The sequence below is a fragment of the Stigmatopora argus genome, chromosome 17, assembly GCF_051989625.1.
Source record: "Stigmatopora argus isolate UIUO_Sarg chromosome 17, RoL_Sarg_1.0, whole genome shotgun sequence".
NCBI lineage: Eukaryota > Metazoa > Chordata > Actinopteri > Syngnathiformes > Syngnathidae > Stigmatopora > Stigmatopora argus.
Window position 1 is genome coordinate 2,842,362 of NC_135403.1, and position 19,408 is coordinate 2,861,769.

The 19,408-nt window shown below is 40.4% G+C and overlaps 1 protein-coding gene across 4 annotated transcripts in view; it reads left to right on the forward strand.

The window, feature by feature from the left end:
• The window catches only part of bmp6 (bone morphogenetic protein 6), a 44,526-nt gene that overhangs the window by 21,267 nt on the left and 3,851 nt on the right, over window positions 1-19,408 (forward strand). For 2 of the 4 annotated variants that reach the window (XM_077624376.1, XM_077624377.1), the window contains exons 4-5: window positions 929-1,126; window positions 16,782-16,858. In XM_077624376.1, coding sequence (XP_077480502.1) covers window positions 929-1,126; window positions 16,782-16,858 — 275 coding nt within the window. The other 2 variants (XM_077624379.1, XM_077624378.1) reach the window with 2 other exon arrangements.

Here is a 19,408-nt window from a genome sequence, read left to right on the forward strand (position 1 = left end):
CTGTTCCGGTTGCACAAAGAAGAAGGTATCGGTCCTGCTGATCGGTTAAGGATCTTCTAGGGCCTTTTCCAGCTCTCCGAGAATAACCACCAGTCTCATGAAATCTCCTCCAATTTCTATAGGAATAAAAAAATCGCCTCATATTGCCAGTCAACATAATTAGCCAAAACCATCACTAGTGGAAAACCAGCCAAACAATCTCAGGAGGGAGAAACTTGAAATAACCTCCTCATGTAAAACCAGTTTTGAGAGTGTTGTCACTGTAGTGCACCTGCTGTTAATTTCATGAACACCAGTACAGCTGAAAGTGATGCTCTCAGCTGCTTAACCAACCAGAAAATTAACAGACAAGTTTACTTGCTTTCATGCAAGGCCCATTAACAAAATTGTTCCTTTAATTTTTATGAAAAGTGCACTGGAGAAAAGTTCCATATTTGGGGGGCAGTTTTTTTATTTAATCAGAAATCAAGAAAAAACATTATACGTTAAAATAATAATAAAATTGAGCCTAACTGATGAAATAAGCACATGTTAATGTAGCATATTAACAGTAGTTTTCAAAATATTGCCTCAACCACAACATAAGATGTTGGGGTAGAAAAAAAAAAGACAAGTTGCAGACCCAGTCTAACAATAAAAAAAGTACAAAAACCATACGAAGAATTCAGTAATAATTTCATTTCCTGTGCAAAAATCTATTGTTTAATCAACAGCCGGCTCCCAAAGCCTTTCTCAACCGACTTAGGGCAAAAAGTGGGCCTAAACTGGTTAATTCACAGTCCTAGGTCGTCACCCAAAAAATTGGTGAGCTTTTCACACTGCATTCTTCCAAGTATTAATTGGAAAGTGTGTCACAGAACATTTGACCGTAGACTATTAATGTGTTTACAAAACTGGTCTTTTTCAATGTTATTTTTTTCCATGACAGGGCATAGGATAAGTCCCAAAGATGCCGGGTTGGTTGAGCGTGACGGAGATCTGGAGAAGCAAACTTTCATGGTAGCGTTCTTCAAGGTCAGCGAAGTGCACATCCGCAGCGCTCGCTCTACTGGCAGCAAACGTCGCCAGCAGTACCGCAACCGATCTACACAAACACAGGAGGCATCCAGAGGGCCAAGCCAAGCAGGTCAGTCTGATGCCCGTCATGTCAACTCGTGCAACCTCATCGCATTGCACAACTGCCCGCAAGCCACCAGCAGACACCAAAATGACAGTATACTTACCCCAATTGATGATTTTTTAAATATAAAACCTGGTTAGGCATGAGCAACTTAGTTTAGTAGTTTAGTTTAATAGAAACCGTCCAATAATAACCCATATCTATTTTATCTGCAAAGTTCTAAATTATACTGACATTACAACTATTTTTAAATTTGGATTTATCGATCCCTACACTAAAAGGACACTCTGAAATGTGCAGTTTTGTTTTATTGGGAATGCGGCGAGGGTTCTCAGAAAACCAGTATGTGCCTTTTGTCTCTTGCACATCGCCTTCTCATAGTCTAAATTAGTTTGTCGATTGTGGACTCTATATATTAGTCCACTCCTCTTCAATAGCTGTGAAAAGTTGTGTTTTATTGACAGAAACAGAAACATGATATTGTATACACCGATCTACAGCATCCCAAACATCAATGGATGATATGTTTTGTGATTATGCTGGTAATGCAAGAGCTGGGATGTTTTCAGTCTCCAGGAATTATGCACAGATTCTTGTATCATTATCATGTTGCAACGTTAGACATTATTCTCTGATGTTGATACAACAATGGGCCTCCAGATATTGTCACATAATTTTTGTGTATTCACGAATGCCTTCAATAAAATGCACCCATGTCCCATATCCATATCAGAGGCTTGCCATACCTTAGCTCCATTGCCATCATGGACCACTCCATCCACCCATTGAAAAATGCTCACCCTCACAAAGCGAACATATACCCAACCAAGTTGGTTCCAATGCGTGTACATACACAACGACTGGTGCTGCAACAGTAGGATCATTAACACTCACTGTTCCCCTGATTTAGAGCTCTTGGCAGTTCGGTGCAGGCCCTTCTATCTACCTAGGGAGCTAACGATCGTCATTGTAATGGCTGTTTACATCCCACCGGATGCAGACGTTAGCACAGCACTTAGCCTCCTGCTAGCGACTGTAAACAAACAGCAGCTTAACCACCCTGATGAGGTCTTTATTGTCACCGGTGACTTCAACAAAGAATGTTTAAAGACTGTTCTGCCTAAGTTTATCCAGTACGTGAAGTGTCACACCAGAGGAGATAAAACTCTAGACCAGGGGTCCCCAAACTTTTTCCTGTGAGGGCCACATAACCTTTCCCTTCTCTGATGGGGGGTCGGTGTCAGTTTGTAACAGAAAAAGTGTGACGATCGTAGGGTAGTTAAAAAAAAATATTGTTTTCCAGAAAGCCACACACAACCAAATAACCCTTTCCAGGTTCTTTACAGAAAAAAGTCAGGAAACAAATAATAACACTATTAATGAAATAAATAATAACTAAATAACCCTCTCTGAGTTCTTCACAGAAAAAACAGGAAATAAATAACACTATTTATGAAATAAATAATAACTAAATAACCATCTCTGAGTTCTTCAGAGAAAACAGGAAATAAATAACACTATTTATGAAATAAATAATAACTAAATAACTCTCTCTGGGTTCTTCATAGAAAAAAAGCCATGGAACATTAACTTTCTGTTGTGCCTTCCACAATCTTAACAGATAAAAGTTCAGCTCAGTTGTCAGAGCAGAATCTCTCTCACATCAACACTTTGCAGCACAGTGCTTGCTGGTGAATTAGGCAGTGGACTCGTAGCGGGGCGGTGAGACCCCTTTTTTCCAACTCCCGGTTCATGCGTCCCATTAGACCGCGAGTTTCGCCCACCATGCCAGGAGCCCTGTCAGTCGTGATGCTAGCTAGCTTTGACCAGTCCAGGTCCAACTTCTCCATGGTTTGGCACACTTTGTCAAAAATATCCTCTCCCGTTGTAGTCCCTTTGAGACTTTGGAGGGCTGCCAGATCCTCGCATATCTCTCAGTTTGCGCTAACTCCACGAATAAAAATGAGCAGTTGCGCTGTGTCTTGCACGTCCGTGCTTTCATCCAGTGCTAATGAAAAAAAATCAAATTCTTTCGTCTTCTGCTGCAGCTGGGCATATACATTACTCCCGATTTCTTCAACGCGTTTGGTGATTGTATTCGCCGACAGACTTACGGCATTAAATGCATCTTTCTTCTCGGGACACACCTCCTCCGCGACAGCACCCATACATTTCTTAACAAACTCTCCATCAGTGAAAGGCTTACCGCTGCTTGCTATCAGTTTAGCAACCCGAAAGCTGGCCCGAACGGATGCCTGGTTCAGCTGAGCTTGGCGTACAAATATATTTTGCTGAGATAGTAGTCCACTTTTTCGCTTTGAGAGTTTGTCTGCTCGTATTTGGCCTTGCAAGCTATCGTACATGTCTTTGTGACGGGATTCATAGTGTCAGCGAAGATTGTATTCTTTGAATACCGCAACCGTCTCTTGACAGATGAGACAAACAGCCTTTTCTTTGCATTGAATAAAAAAATAATCATTTGTCCACTCCAGGTTAAATACCCTGCATTCTGAATCAATTTGTCTCTTACCTAACTTTTTCGCCATTATTCCGTTCTCAAACAGGTTTCACGGTTTTTATATGCTTGAATAGTCCGTGATGGTCCCGGGGCTCCGCCCTCACCTGCGATCGTCTAGATGTCTCGGTATCACTGTGCTCGCGCATCCAACGGTGGACGTGCCCGCGTGCATCAAAGGGAAACACTCCCCGCGCGTGTCACCAAAGAAGCAATGTGAAGCCCCGCTTCACTGGGATGATTTGTGGGCTCAGCAGGGGTGCAATGAACCAAACACAAGATTAAAACGTCCCAGTCTTCAAGGCCAAATAGGAAAAAAATCCGATAGCGTCTCTGGTATTGTTCAGAGGGCCGGTCCAGATGTGCCGATGAGCCGTATCCGGCCCGCGGGCCGTAGTTTGGTGACCCCGGCTCTAGACCATGTTTATTCTAACATCAAACATGCTTATTGAGCCACACCCCTCCCTCACCTTGCTGGATCCAACCATCTCTGACTGTCCCTCATCCCCTCATACACCCCACTCCTGAGGCTAACAAATAAAGATAATAAAAACATGGCCTGAGGACGCCCTTTCTCAGCTGCAGGACTGTTTTTCCTGCACCATTTTGGATCTTTTTGAACACCTCAACCTCCAGGACTACACGGACACTACTTTCCTACATCAGGACTCTGAACTTGCGTTAGCACGACACACAATCCCTTGTGCAATAACTTCGGGGTGTGCAATAACAATGTGCAATATCTTAGATTGTGCAATATTTTAGAATTTACCATGCCAGGATGTGACTTTTCATATTTTTATATCACCTATTTATGTTTATTTTTACCGGGAAAACACACTTTGCGGAGTAGCACCACCAATTTCGTTATACGCAGCTGTGTATGATGACAATATAGGCTTTTTATTGATTTGATTGGGGAAAAACCACATAAACCCAGAGTGAACATGCAAAGTCCACCAGTAAGGACCAACCTGAGATCGAATCCTCGACCCCAGAACAGTGAGGTCAACACGATAACCAGTAGTTCAACGGGCCACCGCTTAAACTAATATTGGACAAAAAATCATTTCAGTTTTCATTTGATCTAACACTTCATGTAAACATTTACAGTGGTGGTTGGTAAAGGCATGGGAATCTTTGGATTTGATAACTAGTAGTTCCCACTTTGGCCAGTTTGCTATCGTTGCAGATAATACCCGCATAACTGTCAAGATGATTTTTTTTTACTATTCTTCTGTACAAAACTGTTTCTCTTCGGAAATATTCCTGTGATTTCTTATGTGAATTGCTCTTTTAAATCATACCACAGCAGCTCAATCTCGTTGAGGTGAGGACTCTGACAGCGCCACTCCGGAAGCCATATTTTCTTATATTGAAGGCAATGCAATGTTGATTTACTTATATACCGTATTTTCACGACTATATGGCGCATCGTATTTTTAGCCGCAGTGTCAGTAACGAGTGCTATTTCTGTATTTTAAACACACAAAGGACGCACCGTTTTTAAGACGCATATATGTTATATATTATATATGAAGATCTAACCGCAATAGCGCTGGCTACCGGAAGCAGTCCCAGGCTCTTTTTCCGGTTTCCGGTGCGCAGTGACTGCTGGGATACATAGTTCTTGCACGCTACACCCACACGCTAAAAACACGTTTTTAAAAAGGCAACGGAAGCAAAACTGAGTTCGGTTGTACTTTATTTAAGCATTTTACAACGTACTCACGTCATCATCACCCACAAATCCATCAAAGTCCTCATTTTCTGTGTCTGAATTGAACAATTGTCCAAATTAGTCATCGAAAACACTGAGTTTTATACGTTCGTCCAGGCGGCCACAATCCATTCACAAATAGTAGCTAGCTGGTAGCTAGCGTAACTTTTCCAATGGTGCTTTCCATGCTTTGTCCAGCTGTATTGATGTCGATGTATACAGGCCACAATCCATTCACAAATAGTAGCTCGCTGGTAGCTAGCGTAACTTTTCCAATGGTGCTTTCCATGCTTTGTCAAGCTGTATTGATGTCAATGTATACAGGCCACAATCCATTCACAAATAGTAGCTAGCTGGTAGCTAGCGTAACTTTTCCAACAGTGCTTTTCACGCTTTGTCAAGCTGTATTGATGTCGATGTATACAGGCCACAGCCATTGGGTGTATTGACAAAAGAACTACATATCCCAGCAGTCACTGCGCAGTACTTTGTCTACAGGAAAATAGTAGAGTCGGTGTACCCTATCAACTGATTCATTTTATTTTATCGTGATAACAATTTTAGTATTAGTCCATATATAAAGCGCACTGGATTATTAGGAGCCCTGTCTATTTTGGAGAAAATTTAAGACTTTTATGTGCGCCTTATAGTCGTTAAAATACGGTACTTCCAGTCGTTGTCCTAGTTTTTCACACATCCTCTGTTAAGCTTCAGGTAGCAGACAGAAAATGTCTTAATAAAATTGGTAACGTCTTTTATGTCGGTGATAGCAATCCGCCCAGGCCCTGAAGTTGAGAAGAGGCCCCAAACCACAATTGCCATACTTTAGAGTCAGGAATACGTTTTGATGTTACTTTGCCTATTATTTTAAAAAATGGGTGATGTTATCAAGGGAACAGGAAATACAACTAACCCTAACACACATTCTAAGATATTACCATATTTACCCGCATATAAGCCGCTTTTCTCGGCCAAGAAAATAATGACTGAATCGAGGGTACGGCTTATATGCGTATAAAAACACGAAATGAGAATGAAAAAAAATGCGATGTAGTGAAGCAACGATAGTTGAAGTCACGATAATCGAGGGATTACTGTAGCCTTGATTTTGAAATAAAAGAATATTCCACCTAGATTTTTTTTTTTGTATATCTTGTTCGAAAGTGACAACTATTGGAGTAATATGAACCATCGAAAGAATTTAGATATTTTGACATTCTAAGCAATATGGCTGCCATAACATCTTATACTTCTGGTAAGAAAATTTTAATTTTTGTAATTAGAAAGCATCAGGTTATCATCAAGATAGGCTTATTTTTTCAAATTGAATAATTTTATATTATGCATTTACAAAGACAGGCATATTAACTTCCTTAAGATATTGACCCTAATAATGTGCTTTTGATTCTTACAGTATCTCAGAAATACCACTTTTTTAAAGATTTCCCCTTCAAAGTCACACATTTGTACTCCCTAATAAAACCATGAATATGGAGGGGAAAATTGGGAATCAGGGTGGCGGCTTATACATGAGAAATTGTAAAATTCAAACATTTCAAGGCAACTGATGAGATGAGACACACACACACACATATATATATATATAACCCGGAGAAAACCCATGCAAGCTCCACACAGGTAGGCTCAGACCTGGTATATAACCTTCAATCTCATAACTGTGAGGCCATAACACTAACCACCAGGTGAACAAAATACAAGAGACATACAATAGAATAAATGCAACAACAACAAAACAAAACCACAATCACAATGTTACTTGTCTTAATAATATATAGTGTATTTTGCAATTGTTTTTTTCCTCTCAAGTAATTTTTTTTTAAACAAATTTAAGGTTTAGGATAATCAAACAAAATATCAAACAAAGTCAACTCAAGTAAACATTAAATCCAATTTTTTCAATTTGATTATATTTATAAAGTGAAAATAATGTTAAAAACTACCTTACCTATGTGAAAAGGTACTCTTTAATATGTGAATATGAATACTCCTGTGTGTGCACCTTGTCAAAAGAAAAATGCGACACCAAGGTTTTAGGCAGGTAATGAGAGTCGGGCTGGGTTCTGAAATGGTGGTATATTTAACAGGAATTACATCCCTGCTGACGAATGGCCTTTCATTAAGCCTATCTAGTCATTAGCCGCACAGCTAAAATACACTAACAGTATCGCTTATAAGAATTGTAATAATACAGCACTTGGCCAACTGCTCTTTCTTTCGGTTTTTCCCTCCTTCTCCTTATTCTTCTCACTTTTTCTCTACTCGATCTCCTTTTGTTTACCGGTCGAGTAATTAGATGAGGCAAGGCTCCACCATGGGGTTTAATAACCTCTGTGATGAAAGACAGGAAATAAGATAAACTTAAAGGGAGGCGTGAGACAACATCAGAAAATCAAAGGCAAATATGGTGTTTTCCTTTCCTTTAAAGTCCTAATGGCTGGGGCTCTAAGGACTCCGTGCTGCACATCTGAGTCGAGTTCAAACTGTGCACTGAGATATAGATGTAATTTCCACTGTCAAGGCTGCAATATACTCAACTTCCAAATTAGTTCTGATTGACGGCATAACACCCTATCTCTGAAAGTCTTAAATAACACTCTTTGATTTGTGTGTTTTTGAAACGTGCTAAAAAGTTATCTATTTAGATTTTGCATTTACAAAAACAGGCTTATTAACTTCCTTATGATATTGACCATCATAATGTGCTTTTTATTCATGCAGTATCTCTGAAATACCATGTGTGACAATTTTTCTTGAGATTTTCCTGTCAAAGTACCACATTTGTACTCCCTATTAGAACCATGAATATGAAGGTGAAAATTGTGAATCAGGGGGCGGCGAATACGCGAGAAATTGTAAAATGCAACAATTTTAAGGCTGCGAGTTATACACGGGGGCAGCTTATATGCGAGTAAATACGATATACAAAATTAATTCAGTTTCATTGTAAAGGTGATTTTATTTGATTTTGAATTCAATATTTCATCTTTTTACACTTCTATTGTGTCTTTTTTTGGCCAACATAAAAGATGATCTAGTTTATTTGATTAACTTTCAGTAACACTGGAGTTTACCCGCTAGTAAATACCAGCACGATTAGCTCAGCAAAATATAACTGTATGCAGGTAACCAAGAGTCCAGGAAGTCACCAGACCAGTACAAATTATAATATTAGTTGGCCTGAAGGTGCAGTTTTATTACTTAATAAGTCTTTTTATTTTGATTGATGTTTCTTTTAGACATCAAGTAAAATACACTGAACTGTTCCCAAAGTCTGTTTAAAGTTTCTCTTGCTAATATTATATAGCCATTTTTAAAAGTTATTTCCATCTCTACTCTCAGTTAGGTAAAGGAAAAATAAATTAATGGAGGGCTCATGGGAGCCAAAGCTCAGCAGTAGCTGCTTGCTGTTAAATTTTTACTGGCAGTAAGGGGTGATGGGGATATTTATGGGCACCACAAATCTGGACCTTTGCACTTAATGAAAGCACACTGTAAGTGTACACGTTTAGAATGTCCATGCTGTTTGTTTGTAGTTGCTACCATTTGCTAAATAATTAATGTTTTAATGCAATGCACACAGGGACTATAATGTAATATTTCTTTTTTATGAGCAGAATGACATGAATGGATTTTATGTTCTCATTGAATTAAAGTCACTTCCTCCCACATTTGGCCATATCCATATTGTTGGATCAGAATTTATGCTATCATTTAATCTCATTTGAAGTGACTTATATATATATATATATATATATATATATATATATATATATATATATATATATATATATATATATGTATAGGTACAGGCACGCGCACACGTACACATACATACGTATACATATACAGTGGGGCAAATAAGTATTTAGTTAACCACCAATTGTGCGAGTGATCCTACATGAAAAGATTGGAGGCCTGCAATTTTCAACATGGGTAAACCTCAACCTTGAGAGACAGAATGTGGATAATACCCAGAAAATCACATTATTTGATTTTTAAAGAACTTATTTGCAAATCATGGTGGAAAATAAGTATTTGGTCAATACCAAAAGTTCATCTCAATACTTTGTTACGTACCCTTTGTTGGCAACAACCGAGGCCAAACGTTTTCTGTAACTCTTCACAAGGTTTTCACACACTGTTGCTGGTATTTTGGCCCATTCCTCCATGTAGATCTCCTCTAGAGCAGTGATGTTTTGGGGCTGTCGATGGGCAACACAGATTTTCTATGGGGTTGAGATCTGGAGACTAGCTAAGCCACTCCAGGACCTTGAAATGCTTCTTACGAAGCCACTCCTTTGTTGCCCTGGCTGTGTGTTTGGGATCATTGTCATGCTGAAAGACCCAGCCACGTCTCATCTTCAATGTCCTTGCTGATTTTTACACACCATGATTGGATAGTGAGAGATATTAGTAGCCAGCGCTAGCAAACTCCAACTGTAGGGAAGCTGCAAATATATTGTGTTAATTTAATAGCACAAAATAAAATCCAACCTAAACGTAAAAAAATGAACACATTACAATTTTTTTTCTGTGCCATTTTGCAATGCAGCTAACACAGTGGCAGGCTGTCGCTGACAAGCTACAACAAATGGCAACTACGGATAAAATTATGACTAACACTGTGTCCAGCCAATGATATAATGCGGTTCACGTCATGTGTGTTTACTTACGCTGCATACTCATGCACTAGTAGGTGCAGTACAGTACATGTATAGATAGGGCAATCACCAGGTTACCATGGTGACAGAGAGGATGGTGGGGTTACCACTGTGATACAGGAAATGTGGTGGATCAGAGGTTGTCGTCCATACTGCTGGTCCTTCTGCTGCAGCGGGACGCCCCACTGATTAATATAGCAAGAGTTTGTTTGGCATTCTCTATGTCTCTCTTTATTTCTCTATCTATATTGAAGTAAAGCTTTTTGGGCATTGGAAGAGGGACCAGTGGCGCTCTCCTTCTGTCTGGAGTTTCACAGTAGCGCAAGATAAAATCCAGCAGTGTGGCTATGGGCGGCCCTTCAGCTGTGGCTTGTTCATACAGAAGACCCCTACTGGCTCACCTAACAACATGAGTCAATATTTCGATCGCTTTGATGTGAAGGAATCTTCTTACCACACTTTTATTTCCAATGCTATGGTAGTTAGGCGTCATGCGTAGAGCCTGTGTTTTGCAAGTTACCAAATAGCTAACGGTTCGGTGGAGATGTTGCCAAGCCTTTATCATGGCGAAATGTACGGGCTGTGGCAGAACCACTCAACAAGCCAAAGTAAAAAAGTGATAGGTTCACCAATAGGCAATCCCACATGCACGCACAAATAAAGAGAAAAGACAATCTTCTGGATTTTTTTGCAAGGAGAAATCGAACCGTTCAGGTCTAGTCCCCGGTTCGTCCTGGCATCACACGCTTCTTTTCCTTGTTTATTAACTTCAAGTACCCTAGTTACAATGGACATCTCAACTCTCAAGGGAGAGGTGGGAAACAGAAGCGAGACGTCAAATAGTCAAAACAAAGGAAGGTCATGTGCAGCCGAAGGATCTTCTCCACATTCCAGCAGTCCAAGTGGATTTGGCTTCCCTTTTGTTTAGTCTAATTAAGGACCAAAGCATTTACTTCATTGCAAGCAGGTATTTTAGAGGTAGTAAGCGAAGCACTTTCTTCATTGCAAGCAAATATATAATAATGTAAGACTAATAACCCTAACAAAATGAAATGCGGTTCTTTTAAGATAGAATGGTTGTCGGAATATGTGCAAATAGAAGAATAATCAGTGAAATTGGGTGAAAAATGTCTCCTCTCCAAAACATGCAACAAAGCTTAAGTTGTAAGCGAGTTTTCCGAAGTAAATATTATTGTTGCCGGGCCTTGAGTAAGGCTTGGGTGTAGTGCCAGTTCGCGTGTGTGTGGGGTCAAAGTAGGTGCACAAGACGCCAATCAATACTGTTCAAATTTCCCAATGTGCGCATAGCATGGCCACGTGCGGTTTCACCATGCGCAGGCCGTATGTTTTAATGGGAAGCGCACTTCCTTTCCACTGCACACTAACATTAGTACTTCTGCGCATCCCGTTTTGTAAGGCTGGAGGCAATCGGTTAGGGTGAATCAGGCATGTGGGTTTTCAAAGAGGTCGAGAGCCAACCAAGGTTGTTGTTGCTTGTGTTTTTTCTTTGTATGCATGGTACGCCAATGAATAGTTTGACCGTGGGGTAAAAGACGCCGCTAAGTTTTTCCTCAATTCGTCCTTCCGCTTCACTGCACGCTCACCTTATTTAAAATAGCGTTTTCGGGAAATACCGGTTTGAAGTGTTATTGATTGTCGAATTGTGGCTCTGTCTAAAAAAACAAAACCGTGAAACTTGGCATGGACCTTCTGAACGGCCAGATTCAAAATCCCGCAATTTTTTGTTGAAATCCAGCAAGTGGTTTAGTCGTAATCGGACCGTATTGGTTTTTATATTTTATCGGTTTTCTTTGCTGTTAAGAGACCCATGATGTTAAAATTCCGGATTAACACCCTTGACAGCAGATTGCGAATGTGTGTCGAATTTGGTGTGAACCGAACCATTTTCTTGGAAACCCGAATTTTTCGATTATCAATTTCGATATTTTGGGGAAAAAAATTTGACACAAAACCTATTCTATGACATCCTCAGATGTTCAAAGCATAACTTTGTAATTTTTCAGATAAATTAGCTTAGCCGTTTTAGAGTCCGTAGGGAAAAAGCAGACAAACACACACACAAACACAGACAAATAGGCATTTATTAAAGGGTTGTCATTTTATGTTTGCTTTTGGGGACCGAAGCAGTGAAATTAAACATTGAGCGGCTTGGCCCAAAAGTCCGTGGAGGTTAAATTGGCACTTCGGTCGTAGTTGAAATGGGTTTGGTTTTTTTAAAATCGATTTTCTTTGCTGTTAAGATGTTCTTGAAACGTGTGTCAAATTTGGTGTGAATCGGACACTTTTTTTGAAAACACGATTTTTTTATTATTATCGTATTTTCAATACTTATTGGGGGTGCTTTGACACAAAACCTAGCCCATGACACACTCCCAGACGCCCAAAGTATAACTGTGAATTTTCATGAAAATCGTTTCAGCCGTGTCCATAGGGATCGAACAGATAGACACATACACACACACAGACACAGATGCATTTATAAAAGAGTTTAGATGTAGATAAATGGAACCTAGATTACCTCAAGTGACACATTCTGCAGAAAAGTCATTTGAATGAGAATGAGAAGTGCAAAGCACAGATGTGAAAATTAAGGTAAAATTTAAGTTAGATTTGTTCATATTATTATAATCGGACATAGGCCCTGTCTTCATCATCACAACAAAAGCCTATTTGTCATCACACCCAGAAACTGCGTATGACGAAATTGGTAGTGAATTGGTAGTAAATTTGGTAGTGACATTTATTAAGATGTTTTGTTCATGGATATTAATCATTACATTTTATTATGACTAGATGATTTATGGTTACTATACATGCACGTGCTTATGGAAGGTGTGATATTGGTGTGTGCCCATAGTGAGCACTTCTGATGTTGCTGACAGTGGTCCTCAGTATGCTCAGAGAGATTGTCTGGATGCCTAGACGTATGACAAATTAGAGGGAACATTGGACAAGACAAGCAAAAAACGTCAACAAACAGAAATGGTTTGTGGACTATATATATTTCTGGACAGTACCTTTAATGCCGAAGGGAATACACTATGACGCACTAAAATACACTGACATTTACCCTGTAATGGGGTACTCGGATGATTCGCCAAAAGACGTTTCGCCGACGGACGTTTGGTCGACGGACAGGTCGCCGAATGGACGTTTCGCCGAACGTTCACTCGGCCCGAACAGCCGTTCGGCCGAATGAACGTTTGGACGAATCCTACTCTAGAAAATTTACACCAGCATAGAAAACGTTGAGATTAATCTTTGAATTAAGGTTCTCAGCAAATCATTTTGAATATATATTTCCTAAAATATGGCAAATGGCTACTATACTTTAAAAGCAAGGATAAAATAAAAAATATAAAACATTGGCAGCACGTACGTACTTTTATTTAGAAATATGTCCAGCGGGGGCAGTACATTTTGACATGAAGATTTAAAGTGGAAGTAGAAAGTGGTCTTTTTTGTTCTTGTTGTCTTTTTTTACACCGGACATCCTGGTTGGCTAGGTGAGCCAAGGGGAAGGCGACGGCGACGCGGTCCATGTTTTGCTATCCCCTTATGGAATACATAGTTTGTATTGTATTTGTAATTATTGTACATAGTTTGTATTGTATTTGTAATTTTTGTACATAGATTGTATGTTTTTTACTGCTTTAATAAAAACACCATCTGTGAATTTGCTTTGTCTTCTTTTTAATAGAATATTTTTTTGAATGGCAGCTTATTGATAGTGTTTAATATTAAAAAGCAAGTAAAATGATTATCTTTGTACTGGCTCTTGACTAATTCATTTGAACCATGTCTATTTACTCCCAAATGACCCATTATTAAACTTGCATCCAGAGGATGGTACTCTTTGCCTGATGGATTCTACGGTGAGCAGTGTTCAGTGAATTTGTTTTGTCAGCACATTATAGTGTAGTACGTACTTGTATTTAGAAATATGTCCAGCGGGGGGCAGTACATGCCCTTGTTATTCCTAAATTAATGTTATCTGTAACGGGCCGTATATGGCCCGCGGGCCGAGGTTGAAAAACATGTACACACACGATCCGGGGGCGGTGCGAGCGCGCGAATCCCGTTTCGGCGAAACGTCTGTTCGGCCAAACGTTCATTCGGCCGAACGGCCGTTCGGCGAAACGTCCGTTCGGCAAAACGTCCATTCGGTGACCTGTCCGTCGGCCAAACGTCTTTCGGTAAATCATCCGGTCAACCTGTAATGGTGTTTTGAATTGGAATAGATGTAATGGCTGGAGCCAGCTTTCCCAAACTAAATTTCACAAACATTTGTTACCCCGATAGGCGGTGATTCAGCCACGTTGCAGCGCAGTCTACATTAAAACTGCATTTTTCAATTTCCTAGTTCCAGATTGATATACCGATAATGTAGTCGACACTTTGCTCTATATTTCTTGAGTTGAAATCTTAAAAGTTGTTGAAATAGGTCATCCAGAAGCGAAGTACGTTACGATTCAGATTTCTCAAAAGTTCACAGTATACTTAAACTCTGACATGCACAGGCACTTGTCTCTCCAGGTTGACTAGTGAAAAGATGATGCAAACTAAACTTCCTTTTTCTTCTCCAAATTTTGTTGAACATTTTAAATCGTACATATTATTTAAAGTTGGTCTATTTAATAATTATGAGAAAACTATACATTGTTTGAGAGATAATCCTTTTTTTCCCCCAGAATATAATCGCAGTGATCAGAAGACGGCCTGTAGAAGACATGAGCTCTACGTTAGCTTTCAAGAGCTCGGTTGGCAGGTATTGAACCCGTGCGGCTCACTTCTAACTAATAACGTCTGTAATAATAATAAAAATGAAAAGAAAAAAAATCCAGTACAGTTATCCTCTATTTATGTTCATTCGTTTTTTTTTTAAAGTATTTTTGTCGAGAAAATGTTGTGTGAGTGAATTTGTGAGATTAGCGCGCTCACCATAGTCCTAGACGTTTAAACGATACTTGCGCACAGGCATGTGTCCTTTGTTGCATTCAATTCAATTTAATTCAATTCCCAGTTCATTGCATTTTCATGTCTGTTTTCACATTCTTGCTACTGCAACAAAGTGAATTTCCCGACTACTGGATGAATAGTTTAATCGAATCGAATCGCATCGCATCACATCGCATTGAATCTAAACCTTGTGCTATGATGTTTTCTCTGTGACCTCTGTTTCTACATTGTAATTGAATTTATTATAACATTGACGTTCTCCCCGGTCCTGCGTGGGTAGTCTCTGGGTACTCCGGTTTCCTCCCACATTCCAAAAACATGCATTGCAGGCTGATTGGACATTCTAAATTGCCCCTAGGTAAGAGTGTGTGCATGAGTGGTTGTCATGCCCTGCGATCGGCTGGCCATCGATTCAGGGTGTCCTCTGCCTCTGGCCCAAAGTCAGCTGGGATAGGCTTTAGTACCCCCCACAACCCTGATTAGGATAAAGCAGTTCAGAAAATGAAAGAAATTAATATAACATTGACAAAGAAGTTTTTATTTGTTTATTTAGAACTCGGTGACAACACTGTCCATCGTAGCAACAACGGCAACAAAACCCAGGAAATACACTCCTGTCCCAACTTTCCTCCTGTCTCCTCTCTCTCCCTTTCTTCACTAACACGGTGTGTTCAAGTACAGTACAGAAACACACCCCCAACACCAGATCCTGATTAGTTACATTATGTTGCTTGAATTTATTCATTCATTTTCTGAACCACTTACCCTCACAAGGGTAGAGTGTTCAGCCTGGCATGCATGCTTTTGGGATGTGCACACATCAGTATGAACGGACATTACAGTGTCCGTGTAGTCCTGGAGGTTGTGGTGTTCAAAAAGTTTCCAAATGGTGCGGGAAAAACAGTCCTGCAGCTGAGAAAGCCCTTTCTTTTTTTAAAAAGTATTTTTGTCGAGAAAATGTTGTGTGAGTGAATTTGTGAGCTTAGCGCGCTCACCATAGTCCTAGACGTCCTCGGGCCATGTTTTTATTATCTTTATTTGTGGCCTTGTTAGCCTCCGGAGTGGGGTGTATGCCGGGGTGAGGGACAAGCAGAGATGGTCTGATCCAGCTAGGTGAGGGAGTGGTGTGGCTCTATAAGCATGTTTGATATTAGAATAAACATGGTCTAGAGTTTTATCTCCTCTGGTATGACCCTTTACGTACTGGATAAACTTAGGCAGAACAGTCTTTAAACATGCTTTGTTGAAGTCACCAGCGACAATAAAGACTCCATCGGGGTGGTCAAGCTGCTGTTTGTTTCTAGCTGCTAGTAGGAGGCTAAGTGCCGGGCTAACGTTAGCATCCGGTGGGATGTAAACCGCCATTACAATGACAATGGTTAGCTCTCTAGGTAGATAGAAGGGCCTGCACCGTACTGCCAATAGCTCTAAATCCGGGGAGCAGTGAGTGTTAATGATCCTACTGTTGCAGCACCATTCCTTGTGTATGTACATGCAAAGGCCCCCTCCTTTGCTTTCCCCTGATTATTCTTTTGAACGGTTGTTTCAGAATAGCGTCCGGCTAGCTAGCGATACCGCGGCGTCAGGGATTTGCGGGTGTAGCCATGTTTTTGACTAGTGAAAAGATGATGCAAACTAAACTTCCTTTTTCTTCTCCAAATTTTGTTGAACATTTTAAATCGTACATACTATTTAAAGTTGGTCTATTTAATAATTATGAGAAAACTATACATTGTTTGAGGGATAATCCTTTTTTTCCCCCAGAATATAATCGCAGTGATCAGAAGACGGCCTGTAGAAGACATGAGCTCTACGTTAGCTTTCAAGAGCTCGGTTGGCAGGTATTGAACCCGTGCGGCTCACTTCTAACTAATAACGTCTCTAATAATAATAAAAATGAAAAGAAAAAAAATCCAGTACAGTTATCCTCTATTTATGTTCATTCGTTTTTTTTTTAAAGTATTTTTGTCGAGAAAATGTTGTGTGAGTGAATTTGTGAGATTAGCGCGCTCACCATAGTCCTAGACGTTTAAACGATACTTGCGCACAGGCATGTGTCCTTTGTTGCATTCAATTCAATTTAATTCAATTCCCAGTTCATTGCATTTTCATGTCTGTTTTCACATTCTTGCTACTGCAACAAAGTGAATTTCCCGACTACTGGATGAATAGTTTAATCGAATCGAATCGCATCGCATCACATCGCATTGAATCTAAACCTTGTGCTATGATGTTTTCTCTGTGACCTCTGTTTCTACATTGTAATTGAATTTATTATAACATTGACATTCTCCCCGGTCCTGCGTGGGTAGTCTCTGGGTACTCCGGTTTCCTCCCACATTCCAAAAACATGCATTGCAGGCTGATTGGACATTCTAAATTGCCCCTAGGTAAGAGTGTGTGCATGAGTGGTTGTCATGCCCTGCGATCGGCTGGCCATCGATTCAGGGTGTCCTCTGCCTCTGGCCCAAAGTCAGCTGGGATAGGCTTTAGTACCACCCACAACCCTGATTAGGATAAAGCAGTTCAGAAAATGAAAGAAATTAATATAACATTGACAAAGAAGTTTTTATTTGTTTATTTAGAACTCGGTGACAACACTGTCCATCGTAGCAACAACGGCAACAAAACCCAGGAAATACACTCCTGTCCCAACTTTCCTCCTGTCTCCTCTCTCTCCCTTTCTTCACTAACACGGTGTGTTCAAGTACAGTACAGAAACACACCCCAACACCAGATCCTGATTAGTTACATTATGTTGCTTGAATTTATTCATTCATTTTCTGAACCACTTACCCTCACAAGGGTAGAGTGTTCAGCCTGGCATGCATGCTTTTGGGATGTGCACACATCAGTATGAACGGACATTACAGTGTCCGTGTAGTCCTGGAGGTTGTGGTGTTCAAAAAGTTCCCAAATGGTGCGGGAAAAACAGTCCTGCAGCTGAGAAAGCCCTTTCTTTTTTTAAAAAGTATTTTTGTCGAGAAAATGTTGTGTGAGTGAATTTGTGAGCTTAGCGCGCTCACCATAGTCCTAGACGTCCTCGGGCCATGTTTTTATTATCTTTATTTGTGGCCGGAGTGGGGTGTATGCCGGGGTGAGGGACAAGCAGAGATGGTCTGATCCAGCTAGGTGAGGGAGGGGTGTGGCTCTATAAGCATGTTTGATATTAGAATAAACATGGTCTAGAGTTTTATCTCCTCTGGTATGACACTTTACGTACTGGATAAACTTAGGCAGAACAGTCTTTAAACATGCTTTGTTGAAGTCACCAGCGACAATAAAGACTCCATCGGGGTGGTCAAGCTGCTGTTTGTTTCTAGCTGCTAGTAGGAGGCTAAGTGCCGGGCTAACGTTAGCATCCGGTGGGATGTAAACCGCCATTACAATGACAATCGTTAGCTCTCTAGGTAGATAGAAGGGCCTGCACCGTACTGCCAATAGCTCTAAATCCGGGGAGCAGTGAGTGTTAATGATCCTACTGTTGCAGCACCATTCCTTGTGTATGTACATGCAAAGGCCCCCTCCTTTGCTTTCCCCTGATAATTCTTTTGAACGGTTGTTTCGGAATAGCGTCCGGCTAGCTAGCGATACCGCGGCGTCAGGGATTTGCGGGTGTAGCCATGTTTTCGTGATGAAAATAAAGTTGCAGTTCCTGACAAAGCTGTTGGTAGCAAGCTGGAGTTTGAAATCGTCCATTTTGTGGATGATGGATCTGGCGTTGGTCAAGAAGATACTCGGAAGCGGTGCTCGGTGTGGTTGCTGCCTTATCTTAGCAGCTAGGCCCGCCCGGCATCCGCGCTTTGGCTTTCTTTCCCTTCGCCACCTCCGTCGTATTCTGACTATGCACGGAGATCCCGGTGGTCTTGAGATGTCCTCGGGGATATCGTAGGTCCATTGGTAATCTGTTGTGATGGATATATCACATCTCCTTCTGAGAGTAATTAAATCCTGGCGACTGTAGAAAAAGTTTGCCTCGCAGATGTTAGTAAATAACGATAAGATTGAGAAAACAAAAAACAAAACTGGAGAACATTGAGCCCCTGCACCCGTGCGTGCCGCCATCTTGGATCGAATCCCTTCCGAATTCCCTAATGAGATTTAAAGCTTTCACCACATAGTGCACAAACAAAAACAACAGAAAAATAAATAATAAATTAATAAATAAGTAGTCCAAGTGAGATCACCAGAGCTGAGCGGCCTTGTTCCGTCTGAAGTCAAGGATGAGTTCCATGGTTTTGGAGACGTTCAGCGCCAAGTTGTTGAGAGCGCACCACTCGCTGAGTTTCTGGACTCAACAACAAACAAACAAATAGAAAATCAATATATAGTAATGAGAAATAAATAATCAATAAACAGTAATAGATAAATTAAGTAATAAGTAGTAAAAA